Source organism: Aythya ferina (genome assembly GCF_964211825.1).
Source record: "Aythya ferina genome assembly, chromosome: Z".
Classification (NCBI taxonomy): domain Eukaryota; kingdom Metazoa; phylum Chordata; class Aves; order Anseriformes; family Anatidae; genus Aythya; species Aythya ferina.
Window position 1 is genome coordinate 9,406,245 of NC_140299.1, and position 17,083 is coordinate 9,423,327.

At 54.3% G+C, this 17,083-nt stretch overlaps 1 protein-coding gene and 1 long non-coding RNA gene across 3 annotated transcripts in view; one reads left to right on the forward strand and one right to left on the reverse strand.

The window, feature by feature from the left end:
- Positions 1 to 6,822: 6,822 nt before the first annotated feature.
- Positions 6,823 to 17,083, forward strand: part of CNTFR (ciliary neurotrophic factor receptor) — a gene marked incomplete at its 3' end in the record, with an annotated part of 175,404 nt that continues 165,143 nt past the window's right edge. Inside the window, exon 1 of one of the 2 annotated variants that reach the window (XM_084505077.1) lies at positions 6,823 to 6,981. In XM_084505077.1, the coding sequence (XP_084361203.1) occupies positions 6,883 to 6,981 (99 nt within the window). In that variant the 5' untranslated portion in view covers positions 6,823 to 6,882. The remainder of the gene's footprint in view (positions 6,982 to 17,083) is intronic. The other variant, XM_084505076.1, reaches the window with a different exon arrangement.
- LOC311427607 lies at positions 11,845 to 17,033 on the reverse strand. Its single transcript, XR_014687448.1, has 2 exons — positions 16,817 to 17,033; positions 11,845 to 13,564 (listed from the first exon to the last, which is right to left on the reverse strand). It is a non-coding gene; the product is annotated as an uncharacterized lncRNA (long non-coding RNA).

Consider the following 17,083-nt stretch of genomic DNA (forward strand, 5'->3'; position numbering starts at 1 on the left):
GGGAGCATCCCCAGCAGCATCCGAGCAAAGAGGGAAAGAAGGGAAAAAGTCTTTCTCTGTCCATAGGGACAAACCCCACTCTCCCAGCACAGGGTTCACACTCCCACACCCTGCCTCAAGCCCTACAGACCATCAATATTTCAGCTTCAGGCTCCTCCAGCCCCAAAACAACCCCAGACTTCCCTGTGAGCTCGTTTTTTTTCCTGTTCAAACAAAGAAGCTGAGCAAATATACTGAGGTTCCCACTCTAGGTGGGAAGTTTTGCTAAAGTGGTTATCAGGGAATGAAAATTTACAGCCCCTGAAGTTTTGCTAACTTGCTCTTTCGCACTGAGGTACCTGGGGATGTGCAGATTTTCCTGTTTCAAGTGAGAGCTCCAATCTCCACCTGGATGAAACTGAGAAATTTCGGCAACCTTCTGTGATGCAGGCCCAATTTCTCAAGGAAATTTCATGGGCTTTTCCACACCCTGCCAGATTTTTCAACACCTTTCGGGAAGTCACAGCTGAACTCTGTTGGCTGGGAAAGTTTTGCAGTTTGGGGAGAATATTTGCACCACTAGGTCTCCTCGGTAGACAGTTGAATGCTTCCAGTACCAGTGTTTCGACAGTCTCTGCAGCAGTATATTGTACCAGGCAGCAAGGATTACCCAAAACAGGCACTATCAAGCACACCCAGTGAGAAGAAACCCATTAATTCTCTTGTGAAAACAGATGTGTTTGGGCTCTGATAAAAGGCTCCAAGCTGAGGCTGTTGGAGACTTTTTTGGGGGTGAGGGGATATTTTTTTTTAAGTGGAAGTTTGCAAAAATTTAGTTTTGAACATGTTGGTGCCCTTCCTGCTCAGAGGATATGATGAAAAGTTGTGCAATTGATCATGACGCCCTATTCTGGCTTTTTTTTTTTTTTTTTTTCAAAGAAATGATCAATTTCTTGGTTCCAAGCAGGAGCCAAAAAAAAAAAAAAAAAATCTGTAGTGGAAAAAAAAAGGAATGTTTAAGTGTGGTAACTGAAACATTTCAACATGGGTCAAGCAAAGAGATGTGCTTAATTTTGTGTGATTTTTGCCAGGCTGTGGGAGAGAAAAGCAAACATCTGTCCAATTTTGGCGCTGGCAGTGGTGAGGCCAAAGGAAGGGAGGGGTAATGGAAGGAGAGGAAATGGAGGAAGAGGAAGGTGGTGCAGGATTATAAAGAGGACAATATATTTCTCCTTTGTGGGTGCTATATGGTGTCTTGCTGTGCCCATACTGCCTTCATTAAGAATAACGGGAGGGAGTCAGCCATCCTCGTAGCATAAATATGCCTCATACAGGGGCACCAAGGAGATATGGGGTTAGGATGGGGCTTAGACCAAGGCGGTCTCACTCATATGGGTGAGCTCCTGAGCCCTGAGGGTAAACCCTATGGAGAAGAAACCAAAAAAATCACTATGAGAAATGCACCACTGAAAGATAAATACTTACTGAGAGACCAGGGATGCAGGGAAGGAGGTGGTGGTGGCATCTTTCCAGGCTTCATATTTGGGGTGGCACTTTTCACACCATGGCTCTCCTCTCCAAATGCAGCGAATGGGACCTTGTGGGGGCTGCTGGGGAAATGGGGAGCTCCCCCTCCTCTCTCTGCCTGCTCTCCCCCCAAGGCACTGATGTTTCCCAGGTGTTTCTGACTGAAACTGAGTCACCTTTGATTTTTCCTGATATTGCGCAGAATTATTTTTTTTTTAACAGCAGTATTATATTTTCCCCAAATGTGGTTTTCTGGGGGAATTGTGCTCTTCAGCTAAAGGAAAAAATAGAAAGGAAAAAAAAAAAAAAAGAGAGAGAGAAATAAAAAGAATATTCCCCCCCCTAAAAAAGAAAAATCTTTTGAAAATGATAGGGGCAGGGGACTGCAAGAATTCCTCACTGAAAGACCTTCAAAAAGCTGCTCTTTCACTCTTTTCCTTTTAACCTGACCTTTTCATGCTAAAAACCTCAAGCTGCTCTAATCCCCGGCTTCTGCTTTCTGTGTGAGCACGATGACTCGTGCTGGAAGGACTCGTGTTAGCGGAGGAAGGAGCCACGCTGTGGCAGATGCTGGCCTGTCTCGAGGTGTTAATCTGCAGGGAGATGGAGCGTCTGAGCCAGCTGTGCCGGTGTGGTGCAGGGCTTGGGGCCAGCTCTCACGGGAGGTGGCTGGTAGGGTTTGTGGCAGAGGTACCCAAACCTTGCAAGGGCTACAAATGTTAGGGTATCAGTGCCTTTTGCACAGCAATGAGGCTACCTGGGCCATGTGGAAAAGACAGGAGACATCGCTGGTTTGGGTGTAATCCTGTTGGAGGGGGTCCCTTCCTGAAGATGCACACTGGATGTGTTTGCTTTGTGTCAGCCACATCCCTCTGGACACCTCTACGGCCCCTGTCCCCAGCAGCAGGACAGCATCTACCCTAGGATGTGCTGAGATCCAGGTGGGAGAAAAAAAAAATAACAAAACAAAACCATAATGCACAGGATTATGGTGCTGATTCCCCAGTTCCAGGAACATTACAACAGCTGTCCTGCAATTCAGGGTATTTGTGAAACAGAAATGCCAAAAATGTTGGCTGTAACTTTTTGGTCCTTGCCTGAGACAGCATGGGGTTGCACTTTGGGCATGGAGGGGAAAAGAAAGGGTCGGGGGAAACCTTTTCCAGATCCCTATCCTGTTGCTCCTTGCTCAGAAGGACATATGTGAAAATGTATGTTAAATATGGCTTTCATCCCACGCTGAGCCTCTCCCGAGCGAGGAGCTGGCAGCAGTGGGCCATGTGCCGAGGGTGCTGGGACGGGCGTTATTTATAACAGGTGTCAGGAGGCACTTTGTCATCGAAATCTTACCCGGCAGTAGCAGCGAGGGGTCTCGCCGTGTGCCAATCACCGTTTTGCAGGAGCAGCCTGGTAACAGTGTGCACTGAGCGCGGCATCCTCAGTGCACTCGGAAACATCTCCCACGTATTTAAGCTGAACGGTGCGGTCTTGTTCTTCCAGCAGCACGACACCCAAGGCATCCCAAATTCATATTCAGGACACTGGATGCCCATGAGCATGGTGCACCAAGAACAGGATTTTCTCCTGTGCAAACTTTTGCACACCCGTGTGGCCGTGGCACACCCTGCCCAGCTTTGGGACACCCCCCCCCCCATGGCCACTCCTGGGTCTCACCTTGCTGCCTGCATGCATCCAGATGCTCACCAGTATCAGTCAGCCTGCCCAGGCACATGAGGTGCAGGCTGGCAAGCTACCACCAAGCCCTGCACTTATTATCTCCGGCTTTGTCTTTCGCACGCACCTCCCTCTGTTCCCTTCTGTCTCCACAGGAAGAAGTTTGGCAAATGTAATAAAGGCAAGGTGAAGCTTTACATAAAATAATCTCTCCTGCCATGAGTCCTGAGGAATTTTAATCAGTCCAGGAGTACCGGCAGAATTCCTTTGCCTGCAATCTTTTCATGATCTGCCTTCCCCTCCCGTTCCTCATGGGGAGCATTTGCTGGGAAGATGATTAAATTGGGCTGGTAAAGAGCTCGCAGGTTCTGTAGCTCCTGTATTTTCCTGCTTCCTTGCAAGATCATTTTTACATTTTTTTTTTTTTTTTTTTTTTTTTTTTTTTTTTTTTTTTGGCCAGCAGCATGCCAGGTTAGCTGCTTTCTTTGCCTGCCCTGTACGTTTCCTCACCCCATTGTTGCAGAGTTTTCCCCCTCTGGAGAATCTCTTTTGTGCACAGGCAAGAGACAAGGCTCCCAGCTCAGCCTGCTGTGTTGTTGTTCGCCTTGAGTCCAGCAGGAATTCAAGGAATGGTTCCCCACGTCCCCATTCACCTTGGTCCTGGTGACGGTGAGGGCTCAGCCCGGGGGATGTTTCTGGGAAGCCGTGAGCAAGGAGCGTGTACCCAGGGGCCGATGTGAACTCGGTGGAGCAGGGATTTTGGAGTGCTGAAACTCGCCTGTGTTGCCTGCCAGTAGCTCACAGTAGGAATCTGGGCATTTTCCTTTGAACAAATGATTCACCAGTAATCACTCAATCAGCTCTCTCAAAGGTTGAATAATCTGTGAGTAATTTAGTCAGATGTTTGCCACGAATTATCAAATAAATGTTTTGGAAAGGCACCGGCCCGGGTTTTCCCCTTACATACGCTCAGCTTTGGGGTACAACCAGGTGAGTGCCATCCCCTGAACTCTGGTCCCAAGTATCTGAGGGATCTGCACTGTTTTACACCTGGCCAGGCCTGGCCCAGAAAGTTCAGGATCCGACCAGGACTCGGCTCCATCCTACCCTCACTGTGCAGCCGGGAAGCAGCCGCTCTCCTGCACAGGGTACCGCAGTGCTGGAGGCAGGCGAGGGGCCTGAAATGGGGCACGGTGGTGTTTTTGGTGACTGTCTCCTGGCTAAACGTCAGTGTACAGGCTTGTGATGAGCCCCTGCTTTCTCCAAGCAGCTCCCAGTGGGAGATGGATGGGAGAAGCAGCCTGTGGTGATGGCCTGATGCTGTCTCATAAGCTAAGGCTGAATCATTTCCCTGGGCCCAGCTCTCCTCCTGGACCTGCTGGTGCTGCAGCAGCTTTCCATCCCTGTCCCCATGCAGCCACCTCTTCTCCTGAGACATTTCCCAGCAGCATCCAAGAGATGCTGCTGCCCCCAGAGCCTTTCCTCCCTCTTTTCAGCCCTGAGCCCGGCTGACAGTGGGGTTTAAGAGATGAGGAAAAGGTTGAGATTTTTTTTTCCCTTCCATTTTGTGACTTGGTCCACAGCCTCTGCGCAGGAGCGTCTTTCTCTAGCTCTGCTGCAACCTGTTGAATAGTCCCACTCCTCTATCGGCTTTTCCTCCTGCCTTTCATACATGCAGGACCTGGCATTATCTACCACAAATCCCCCCAGAGCCCCTACATGTTGATTATTCTTCATGGATAAAAACACTAAAAATAAATGGATAATTTAATGCGGACCTTTGTCTGAGACAAAACATCATTATTTCCATCCAATTAATAGTGGCTTTTAGTAGCATCAATGAAAAACTGGATGAAACCTGGCTTCCACCCAGCCCCCTTCCTCTGCCTGTGTCACGGTGCCTGGGTGAGGCCAGGACTGCAGGAAGGGGTGGCATCCTTTACTCCATCAGCTTACACCTAGTTGGAATAAAACAGAGTGACTTTTCTAGGTTTGCCCAAAGATTAGCTTTTCCTTTTATGTTTTTTTTTTTAGTTTAGCAGGAAGACCAGGAAGAAAGTTTTGTTGTTCTTGTTGCTCCTGTTGTTTTGTGCAGCTGAGGAGAAGTCCTGGGATGCCAGGGAGGGTGGGAACATGCCAAGGGGAGTATTTCTCCCAAGCCCTCTGCGGAGTTCTCTCGCGTGCGTTGCTTCCTGAGTCACGGGGATTTGTGCCTGCAGTGTTTGGATATCTGGAAGCTGGAGCAGCCCTCGCTGCCGACCCGAGGGCTGATGTCCAGCCAGCAGCACCCCAGCCCTGCTGCAGCTGCCGTAGGACTCCCCAGGGCTCCTGAAATATCTCCACTCGATGCCCAGTGGGCACGGAGCCCCTGGCAGCGAGCGAGCTGCATCTGCATGGGCATCTGTCTCTCGCAGGAGTGGGGAAACCAAGGCATCTATGCACACAGCAGCAGCCGAGCTGGGGATGTGGCTGGGAAAGGCTGCTCCCCCCAATTCCCTGTCCCATGGGACCTGCAGCTGGTGCCACCTTGGTGCCAACCAGCCTGCCCCAAGCCCCCCCAGGTGCTGGCAGTTGCCCACAGAGGTGGCAGGTGTGAGGGAACGTGGGAGCCCTGCAAAGATGCCTGCTTCTCGCCTCCTGCCCGCTGCCCTTCCTTGCCCCGGGGCTGTCCTTGCTCACCCTCCCCTTTGGCTCCTGCTCCTTTGGCCTCACCGCTGCTTTAATTTTAGCAATTCCTTGGAAAGAGTCATTTTCCATAACTCAGCTCGCTGCGGAGCCCTCTGCCTGCCAGCTCTGCCTTCTCCCACGTGTTGCTGGCGTGCCCCAGCAGCACACGCCTGCACCTGCCCGGCCAGGCCTGCCTGTCCCAGCCTCTTGCACACCCAAACCTCACGCCTGGCTCCCGTCCTCCCCCCCCATGCAATTAATCCTGGCACTCCCAAATCACACAGTGCCACGGCTGCTGGAGCAGCCTGGTGCATGGCACCTCTGTCCTCCTCGCCCTGCAGCTTGTGGGACAGCTGTGCACTGGGGAGCTGGGTGAACCCGCAGCTGGGGGGCGGTTTGCAATGGGTGTGCAGGAGGGTGTGGGAGCAGGGACCCGTGGGTGCCATCTGTGTGTGTGTGCGCCCAGGTTTTTCATTTTGGTGGCACTTTGGTGCTCGGAGAGGGCGTGCAAGGGGGCGTGTGTGGCCACAGTGTGCCATGCCACCCACCAGTGGGCAGTGTGCGAGTGGGTGCGTGGGGTCTGTGTCTCAGAGAGGTGCACGTGGGGTGCACACGGAGGGTGCGTGGGGTGCTCCTGCGTGTGGGGTACGTGTGCAAGCAGGCACGGTGCATCCACCAGAGTGCGTGTGCAAGGGGGGGGCATGCAGTGCCCCCCTCTCCCCTTGCTCAGCATCCGCGGGGCAGCACCCACGCGTGTGCGTGGCGTGGCGTGGGGGCGGAAAGGGGGCTGCGGGGCCCTCGGGGGCGCACGCAAAGGCTCTCGTGGAGAGGCTCACGCGTGGGTATGGGGGGGAGAGAAACGGGGAGGGGGGGGAAATAAATAAATCAAAGGGTGGGTGGGGGGGTGCGGGCGTGGGGCGGGCGTGCGCGGCGGGGCCGGGAGCGCGGCCGCGGCGCTGTGCCGGGGGGTGCGGGCTTAGCTCATCGCTGGCTCCCCGGCGCTCCTTACCAGTGGCTTCTGCGGTCACATGGGTTATGTGGTGGAGTTTAAAAGAGCTTATAGCCCCCGAGCCGGTGCAGAAGCAGCCGGTGGTTGCATGGGGTAGAGCCGGGAGCGGCGGCGAGGAGGGAGCCGTGAGTACGGGGGCGCCCGGGGGTTGTGTATGGGGGTGGGTGTGGGGTGGGGTTGGGGGGAGGTGGGTGGTGGGAGATGGGGAGGGAGAGGCTGGGTCGGGGGGTCCGCGGTGCCAGCCGCCCTGCGCCGAAACGCTGCTGCTTTTCTGCTGCCGATGGGGGCGGCCGGGATCGCTGCTTTCCCCTCTCCACGCCTCCTCTTCACCCCCCCACCCCAACCCTCCACGCACCTTCCCACGCGTGTCCGCGCCCCGCCGTGGACCCCGCCGCCGCCAGCGGGGCAAGGAGGGGGGGGGCGAAACCCACGGGGAAAGAATTTGGGGCAAGTTCACTTCCCGCTCCGGGTGTCCGTGGGGTGTCCCCGTGTCCGTGTGTCCCCGTGTCCTCGCCACCACCCCCCCCAGCGCCACCGCGTCCCCCCGGCCCCGCGTCCCCCCGGCCGGGAGCGCGGCGCTGCCGCCGCTGCCTCCGCACCAGGTTGCAGGCAGGGAGGGGATGAGCCCGGCCGCCTGCTGCATTGCATTAGCCGTGCCGGAGCCGAGGTTGCGGGGGGGCTCTTTGTCAGCTGCAGCCTGTGGATTTCCCGGGCGGGAGAGCAAGAGTTTTGCCTCCTTTCTCCAAAAGCTCAACCTGCCCTCTCCTCTGCCGTGGCAGCGCTGATTTTTACATTTTGTTCTTTTATTTTTATTATTATTTATTTTTTTTTTTGGTGTTTTATTTATTTGGGGTTGGGGGGGTGGTGTTGATTTTATAAGAATATCATCTGGCGTGCCTCTGGATCTGCTCTCCCTGGGCTCGGCAGCTCACCCCAAGCGCGACGAGGGCTGCTTTCCAGAATTGCATAACACACACCGTTCCCTGTGCTGCACAAACTCCCTGACATCTCCACATCTTGGTGACTTCCCCTCTGCAATCCTAAATCCAGATCGGGACTCTAACTGGTGCGTGAGCTACTCCAGGCTGCCCTCACCGGGGACAGGACCTGCTTTGTGTGTTTCGGCTTCCCCATGTTCCTCCAGCCATTGTTTCTTAATCCACTAAACTTTTTTTTTTTTTTTTTTTTTTCTTTTTGGTATAAAGATTGGCATTTCTCCCTCTCCCTCTTAGAAAGCTGATAAACAGTCTTCCCCTTTCTTTCCCACCCCATGCTCATATACACGTGTCTGTAGCACAGGTTGCAGAAGGGGAATTGCCTGCCGAGCACTTCGGTTGCTTTTTCGGGTCTATTTGTGTTTTTATTAGTGGGATAAGCCCAGAGGTCCTTTCCTCAGGTTGCCTTTTGCTCCGGACCTCACTGATTTCTGCTAGGATTTTGCAAATTTAGCTCTGGCAGCTGTTCTTGCTCCCTGCCCTGCCGTGAGTAGTTGAGCTTTGCTTTGATGGCTGGGGATGTGCAAAGATGCTCGTGCCTGGCTAGACATCTCACTGGGAATAGGTACTGGGACCACGGCTTGCCGGGGAGGGCAGACTGTCCAGAGATGGGCTGTGCTTTGGAAATGAGAGCCCCATGCCTGCCAGACTTCTTTGCAACAGCCCTTTCGGATAACTTCATCCGAGCCTATTGTCAGAGCAGGCCAAGCTATGAGCTGACGATCGTGCCTTGCCTTTGGTCTGATTTGCCCTGAGCAGAGCCGCTCCTGCCGAGGTGCTGAGCCCTCCTGTGGAAGGTGCCCAGCACCTCCTGAACCAGAGGAGGAAGCAGCCCCTGGTCCCCACAGAGCCACAGAGCTTGTGATACACATAGCAGTGCAAATAACTGCGGTCGACCTCAGCTTTTGGAGATGTCTCTCCAAAAGTGGCGGTGGGAGCTCTGTGGGTGCAAGCCGGCACTCCTGGCCACCCTCAGGTAATCCCCTGTGGAGCTGGAGGGACGCATCCTGCTCCTGCCGGGGCTGGGCGCGCGGCCGGGGAGCTTGACTGGGCTCTGTCATTTGTTATTGCTGCCGCTGCCATTACGCCTGACAGGCGGGAGTTGCTGAGTAATGTGCTGTTGGTGCGTAAATATCGGAGCGCTCGCCGCCAGGCTCACGGCTGCGAGTCTGCAGGAGCCGCCTCAGCACCTCGCCCCGCGCAGAGCTGGGTGAGCAACGGCACCCTCGGCACGGCTCTTCCCTCAGCAAGCACCATGCTGCCGTCCTCACGGGGCCCTGCTGCTCTCCTGGGTGCAAATCGGGGTGGGAAAGGGCTCTGTGTGTCCGTGTGTGTGAGTGTGCACGCGTGTGTGTGTGCACACCTTGGGCTGAGAGGCAGGGTTGCTCCCAGGGATGCTGCCCTTGGCAGAGGGAGTTTTGCAGACGTTGTGTGTTTTGTTAGAAACTAAACCATGGGCAACTAGGAAAGGAGTTTTGTTTGGGGTTGTTGCTTTTTATTTTTATTTTTATTCATTTATTGTTATGCCTCACCAACATACTCAGAGTTCCCCTTGATTTCATCCCATTCCTAATGAAGACGCTAAATTATTCCTATCGTTTTCATCCCATTTGCAGATTAGCATCCAACTCACTCTGTCAGTACTTGCTCAGCCCAGCTAGACCGATCGCAGCTCTTTTAATCTCCCCTAGTAAATCAATCCTTTCTGCCTCCTGATCATTTTTGTCGCTCGTTTTTCTGAAATCCCTCCAATTTGTCCATTTTGTGTCAGTGACGTATGCCTGGCCCTAAACATGATGTATACCAGGCATGGCAGCGCGAGGGAAGGACACCTCCTCCCCTCCCACCCCGCTGGGGCTTGTGATGCTTTGTCAGCATTGAACTGAGTTACTTCCCCATTATTCTAAGCTATAGTCCCTGCTCGGTGTTGCAGAAGGAAGCAGCATACCCAGGTCAGTGCCCTGGGGAGAATTCCTCCAAATTTTGGTGGTGGGTTGCCGAGCTTGGTTTGTGTGCTGCTAGCACACGCTGGAAGAGGCTGGTGCTCCAAGTGCTGTTTGGGAGGGGGTCAGGAGACCGCTGTGCCTCTCCCCACAAAACCTGATGGTTCAGCAAGGTAAGAGGAGCAAAATGAGGGAAGGAGAGCTGCATGGGGGCTGCAGGACAAATGGGGAAACTGAGGCCAGTGTGTATTCTCGATGCACACTCCCTGCACTCCCGTCCAGCGCACACCTCTCATTTAGGTGCTGCATGTATGGGATCAGCTGGGTGCTTCAGTCCCACTCACACCCATCAGCATCACAACAAATTTGGGATTTCCCCAGGAGCTGGCATACAGGGCTGCTGGCCCTTGGCTGGTTTTGTGCATCGCTTCTCGTGCTAACACACAGAGCTCAGTGCCACAGGTGCTGGCCTGGCGCAGGCACGAGAACGGGACTTGATGCAGAAGTCTGTTGTGCATTTTGAAGTTTCATCATCCCAAACCTTGAGCTCCTAACTCTGCCTGTCCCCGTTAGCTGGGAGGGCCGTGCCCTTCCAGGGACCATCTATTTTTAGGAGGAGTAGTGTTCTGGACAGTGGCCACTGCAGATGCTCTCTGCCTCCTCCTCTTGGCCCCTCTCCAGGGACACCGCTCGGGCTATCTGCTGGTGGGGAAGGTTTTGCTGGGGTTCTGTGGGACTGTCAGGGAGGTGGCACCATGCCGGGCACAGGGACACCTGCGGGGATGTCACAGCCCTGGGGGACTTGGCAGGGCCAGCGAGCGTGGCTGCGCTGCCCTTCCCCAGAGCAGGATGCCTGGAGGAAACGGTGCGTAGCTGTGGTCTGGGGACCAGCAGGACACCAGAGTTTGGCCACCGCTGGCCATAACATGAGCAAAGTCCCTGGTGCAGTCTGGGGCAGAGCACGGAGGGGTGGCAGCGGGTGGTCCTGGTCTGGTCCTGGTCCCGGTCCGGTGCCGGTCCCTTCGCCAGGATGACACTAGGGGGCACGAGATCTGCTGGAATCCCTTTGTTGGGAATGGGGAGATGCAAAAGCTGCTCTTGACCCATTCAACCCCCTTGCACAATTCCCCTGCACGTTTGGCAGGAATTAAACCCCAGCGGGGGCCAGGGGCTGACCCGGGCCACTGGTCCTCGGTCCCCATCGTGTCACCACGGCGTGTGCAGGACGCGGCTCTCCGGCTGCAGCCCCGCAGGACCCGCGGCATTTCTCCGCAGCAGGAGCGGGGACGGGAGCACTCAGCCGGAAACATCTCCGAAGCGAGAAGGAGGTGGACGCAGCCAGAGAGTCTCCGGGGAATTTGGGAAATCCAGGAAACACCTAGCATGGTTTTAATTCCTCTCCAGAGGCTTTGTCCAGAGCGGGGATTGAGTTAGGCTGGGGGGGGGGCGGGGGGTTCGCTTTCAAGACGAAGCGTGTTATGGTTTCATTTTCTGCTGGATGTTAAGTTCACGTGTGATGTCTCCTCGGGGTCATGTTTTCCCAAAGCAGCAGAAACTTTAGAGAGGCTGATTTAATGAGTGGTTCGGATCGATCCGGAACGTGGTGTGTGCGTGTGTGGACATACGAAATATCTGTGTCCACGTGTGTAGCTGGGAAGGGTGCAAAGAACGTGTTGATGAAGGCGTGCTTATGCATTTCTGCATAAATCCAACTGTAATATTGCCTTTTGTCCTTAAAGTCTATTATTCCAGCTGTGAATGCGTGTGTGTATATTGAAGCACTGCATGCTGTAGTATCTCTCTTGTTATAACAAACCTCGTGAAAAAGCAAATAAAGAGACATTGTTCTCATAGCAGGCTTGGAAGGATTCAATATTTATCTTCTATGAATTTTGATAGTTTCTGCTCAGCGTGTTTGCAGGTTGTTTTTCTATTTTGTTTTGTTTTGGCTTGTGTTTTTTTTTTTTTTTTTTGGCTTGGGGTTGTTTTCTTTTTTTTTTTTTTTTTGGTTATCTGCTAAAAATTTTGCACTGGTGGGAAACTGAAAACATCCAGACACTTTCAGTTTATTCATCACTTAATGAAAACAGAAGTCAAGCTTCTGGACTGAAATGCTGAAGCTTGATAACAGCCTGGCGCAGTAATTTCTAAGTGGTCAGTTCTCAAATGCCTTCTGGCTGCCAGACACGGGGAGCCTGAGCACAGCTTCTTTCCCAAGCCCCCAGGCAGCATTTTAAGGAGGACACTGACACATCCCAAATATACCCGTTCTCCCGAAGCAGGCTGTGCTGGGTGCTCCCAGTAGTTCTGGGAGGACTGGAGATGGGAGGGCAGAGGATGATGTACTGCTGCTTGCCTTCTGCCCCAGCCAGAGGCGGGTGTGCATCCTTGCTGGTGCTGCATCCCCGGCTGTGCTTGGCCTCCTGCAGCCAGCTCGGGGCTTTATTGATTTTTGGGCTGCCCTGTGAAGTGGAAGGAGGGCTGGGACGGAGCGCTTTTAAGTCGATTAGGGATGGTATCCGAAGGCGGTGATGTGGTTTGTAGGGGAGAGGGTGGTTTGTCTGAAGGTGTTACCTAATTAGAGGGTATAGTCAGGGCTCTAATTAGCCGTGACACCCTAAAGATGTCATCGATGCCCCCTGTCCCGGGGGCAGCCCGAATGTCAGCACCAGAGGAAGCTGTTTCCCTTCAGGTGACTTGCATTGCCCTCTGGGGCACTTGCTGGCTTCAAACGATGTCTGTAGAGACACCGAGCGAAAGGAAGCTGCAGCAGACAGAAAGATTAATCCCAGCACCACGATGGGGGAAATCTCCCCTCCCTCTCCCCCAGGGGGTGGGTTTGTGCTGCTCCCTGCTTGGGGAGGGCAGACGAGGAAGGCTGGAGAGGTCTGCAGTAGATGGGATGGGGAAGGAGGGCTAGTTGCATTCACAACAGCTGGCGGGGGGATGGAGGGGACACGGGACCAACTGAGACCTGGCTTATCCAGGGGCTGGGCACCCCTCTGAGAGGAGGGACAGAGCAGCTCTGGGACTGCTCCTGCTCCCTGCTTTTTATTCCTCGAGTCACTTCATCTTTGCTGCATCAGTTCACTCCCCAGCAGCACGAGTCACCCATTTCCAGCCGCGGTGCTCAGAGCCGGCAGGAGCCAGGTGGAGCTACTGGTGCTCCTGCTTGGATGGGGGCAGAAGGGGACCCTGGGGGCAAGGCAGGCTCAGCTCCTTGTTTTCCCAGCACTGTGAGCAGCCTCGCTCTGCAGAGGGACTGGCAACCAGCTTTGCTTTTGTAGGTAGCACCAGCGGCCCCCTAAAGCAAACACAGAGCCAGGCACATCCCCGTGCTGGTAATTACCAAGGGATGCGCCTGCTTTTAATTATGTGGGTGTTAAGCCAGTGAATGCATTTTGTTCACAAAGTTGCAGCCTGGTATTTGTCCTACATCTCGTGGTCTCTGGTGGCTTTCCCAGTCTCCGGAGCATGGGTGAGAATAACGTGGAGGCTGGACACAGGAACGTGCAGGACCCTGCTGCGGTCCTTGGGGCTGGCGTGATCGTCAGCTCCTGAAATCAAGTGTGTCTGCCTGGAATACAGCAGCCAGGCTTCACTCCATGATCATTTTGTCCAGGAACTAAAAATAAGGCTGGTGATAATGAGGACACATCCTCTCCTGCAGTTAGACCGTGGCTCTGGGGTGCAAAGGGCAGGCAGCTTGTCCCAGGCTTCTCCGATGTGTGATTTACCTTCCTTTGGGCATCGCTTCCTCGGCTTCTCAACTGGCAGATTGAAAAATAAATGCATTAAAAAAAAAAAAAAAGAAAAGAAAAAGAAAAGAAAAGAGAACAAAACGCCGCTGTTGCTCTGAGATTTGATCAAAAAAGCTCTGTCCAGTCCTCCGGGCTTCTCACGTAGCCAGGAGCTCTGGAAACAACAGCGCTACAGCAAAGGTGCACCCACGAATACCTATTAATTTGGGGAGGGGCTGGGTTTGTTCTGGAACCACCTGAAAGAAGCACATTTTGCTGGTGTGCTGGAGGGTGTTTGATATGGGAACCCGGGTTGGGGTGGACGAGGGGTCGCTGTTTGTCCCAGCTCTGCTGCACTGTTTCCTCTCGCTGCACATCCACACACGTGTTGCACAAACACGTTCCCCCACTCGCCCTGCCGTGCCTGCCCACCTGTCTGCAGCCGAGGGAGCTGAAGCTGCTCTTTCTTGTGATTCATAAAAAGTCTCCGTCTCTGGATGGAGTTGTCTGTGCTTTTATTGACCTGGTTCCGGGAACGGCGGAGGCTTTTCTGTCTCCTGCGTGCGTGATTTCTGCGAGGGCTCTGGAGCAGGGGCTGGCCCTTGCTGCTGCAGTATCTCCAGTCCTCCTAATGTTATTAGTTTGACAGGCCCATTGGGTATGTTGGTGCGTCTAGTTTTTAATCTCATTCATGAAAGCAGGGACTGTGGCAGGCACGGAGCACTGGCTAACGCTGAAGGCGATGCAGCAGGGAGCATGTGGGCTGGACGACAGTTTTGGCCATGACACACTCCCAGCGCATTTTTGGGGGGCTCCCTCTGTTGTCTGCAGATATTTTGCCTGCAGAACGTGCAGGCTGGGCTCTGTGAACCCAAACGTTGTGGCACATCCCAGGCCCCTCATCCCTTTTTGCTCTGGACCAGCGACTTCAGGTCCATCTAGCCTCCTCCTCCAAGAAATAGGGATGGAGGGTAACTTCAGCACCCAAGGTGGGTCCCTGACATCAAGAGCATACAGGATTTGTGCTTCCTAATTTTGGCACATCTTTATCTGCAGCTGGCAACGACAGAAGACAATGCCACCTGCCCATGTCAGGAGGCATCAATGGCAAAGGAAGGATGGTTTTGAGTTTGCCTCTCACAACAAGAAGTCAGGATGGGCTGGCCAGTGGCTGGGTCTTGGCTTATTGCACAATGAAACCCACACCTGCACGTAGTTCTGGGGGGCTCCTGGGGGCTGCTTGCCATGGCACATTACCACGGTCAGCCTTGAGCCTCGCCACAGCCTTGGGGATGCGGGGAACTATCAGTGCCTGCAAAGAGAGGAAACTGCAACCTGGAATGGCTTTGGGATTTCCTGGAGGTCCCAGAGCAGAGCTGGTGGCAGAAAACCAGATTTCTTGAGTTGCTGACAGCTCATGCCAGCTGCGGGACACATTAGTAAATTCTCCTTGCCTAGACAAAAGCAGAGCATCCGTCCCTCTGTTCAGTGCTGTGCGCTTATCTGTCTGTCTCTAGCTCTTCTGGCAGTCAAACCCCTCAAATGACATTTGAAGGCTTTACATTCATTTTCTCTTGCCAGTTCCAGATCAGATTTGCTGAGTTGTCAGCCTGAAGATGCTTTTCTCTTAAGTGCTGGCCCTGCAGCAGCTCCCCCTGCTCCATCCCTGCCTGGGGGAGAGCAGCTGGGCTCCTCCTGCCTCCGCTGTCACTGGCAGAAAGGCGTGGGGGCTGGAGCAACAGCTCTGCTGCTGGATGCATGAAGAGAAACAGATTTCAGCTTCCTTTTCCCCCTGTTGCTTGGGCCACACTGGGATCAGCTGGCAGCGGGTGCTGAGAAGCAGCAGAGCCAGGGATTGCACTGGAGAAGAGGTGCTGGGGTGAGGTGTGCAAGGGTAAGGGCTCAGTGCAATCCCTTTCTCCTCCTGGGGCTGGATGGGGCATCTGACCCAGGTTTTGTTGGTGAGCATACATCCAACGAGCTGGGTTCCAGCTCAACCAGGCCAAGGGACACTAACAACAGCTTGTCTGCCAGCTTCCAGCAAGGAAAGCGAGCACTTGTCTGTGCACGGTGAGTTGTGCCGTTGTCCCTGGCGGCTGTCACTGATGCTCTGCCACGCTCTGCTGGCAGGGAGCAGCCCAGGAGGATGCCTCTGCTGTGGACAAGCACAGACACGTGTCTCCAGCTGGAAGCCAGGCCTGGGAGAGGAGAAACCTCCGCAGAACACAAGTTTGCAAGTGCCTGTGTGCTGCAGTGCCTCCCGGGCGTCACAACCCCCTGCCACCGTGCGAGCAGAGGGGGAGCTGGCTGGGCACCAGCAGCAGGAGGGGATAAACACTGCCCCAGCACTGGAGCAACTGGTGCAAAGAGCTGGGAGCTGCTGCAGGCACTGGAGCAGGAGATTCCACACAGTGCCAGCCCTGCCATTTATGCCCTACGGTTTTACATCCACCCCTTCCTCCCATTTCACACCCTCCAGGCTCTGCACAGCACCTCCTCAGGTCCCCCTGCCCCACCAGGGCAGCATGTAACAGGAAGGCTGGCAGTTCAGAGGTACATCACTCAGTGCAGCAGTGCTGCTTTCACCCAGCCCACGTCCCTCTCGCAGCCCCAGCGCTCGCTGCCGTGCCCAGGGAAGGAAGGTGCCCTGCGGCTGCTCCATGGAGGCACAAACGGAGCGGTGCCTGGGCTTTTTCAAGGGCAGAACCAGCACACGTGGCTGGAGCAAGGCTGTGACACAAGCAATTACAGCGCTGGCTTCAACGAGCAGTACGCCCGAGGTTGCTCCTGTCACCCAGGCTAGGAGATGGAGGAATTTAATTATCCTTCTAACTTCTTCCAGAAGGGGCTTGGATGCCACAGCAACAGACAGCTTGCTACAACCCAGAGTGGGGGGGGGGGGAGAAGAAAAACAAAGGACCCTCCTTTTGCTGAGTGCTGGCCAGTTAACCCTTTTAGCCATCCCCTGCCCAGACAGCACAGCCAGGCTTTGAAGACACCTTGGGAAAAGGGCATGGGCACACCAGAGTGACACCAGCACCTCCTCCCTCCTGCAGAGGTGGGAGCCTCTGCTCCAGAGCCGTGCCTGCTCGCTGTCCCCCCTCAATTGCTGCTGTGGACATTAATTTTTCCCAGATTTCTGCTTCCCTTTGAATATTTCTGCCATGGATCATTTTCCTTGCATGTGTTAGCTGGTATTTTCCCAAAGCTGAATCTTGAGCTATTTCCTGCCCATCTTTCTATAATTTCTCTTGTTCCCTCTTCTGTTGTGCCTGAACCCACCTTGGTGCTTGTTGCTCCTGCTGGGTTTGGAGGAGGTTGCTCACCCCCCTCTCCTTCAGAAAGCCTGCAAAAGGAGAGGAACTGGCCATTTGAGAGGTGAGGAACCCTGCTCACCTGTGTCTTGCTTAGCACCTCCCCAAGTGGAGCAAAGCGACTCAAGTCCCACGATAGCCAGGGTGGGAGGATAAATCAGGTGCTTGGGGCATGGGGAGAGCTTTGGAGGAAGGGGAGGTGCTGCTGGGAGAGGGCAGGCTGCTGGGAGGGACT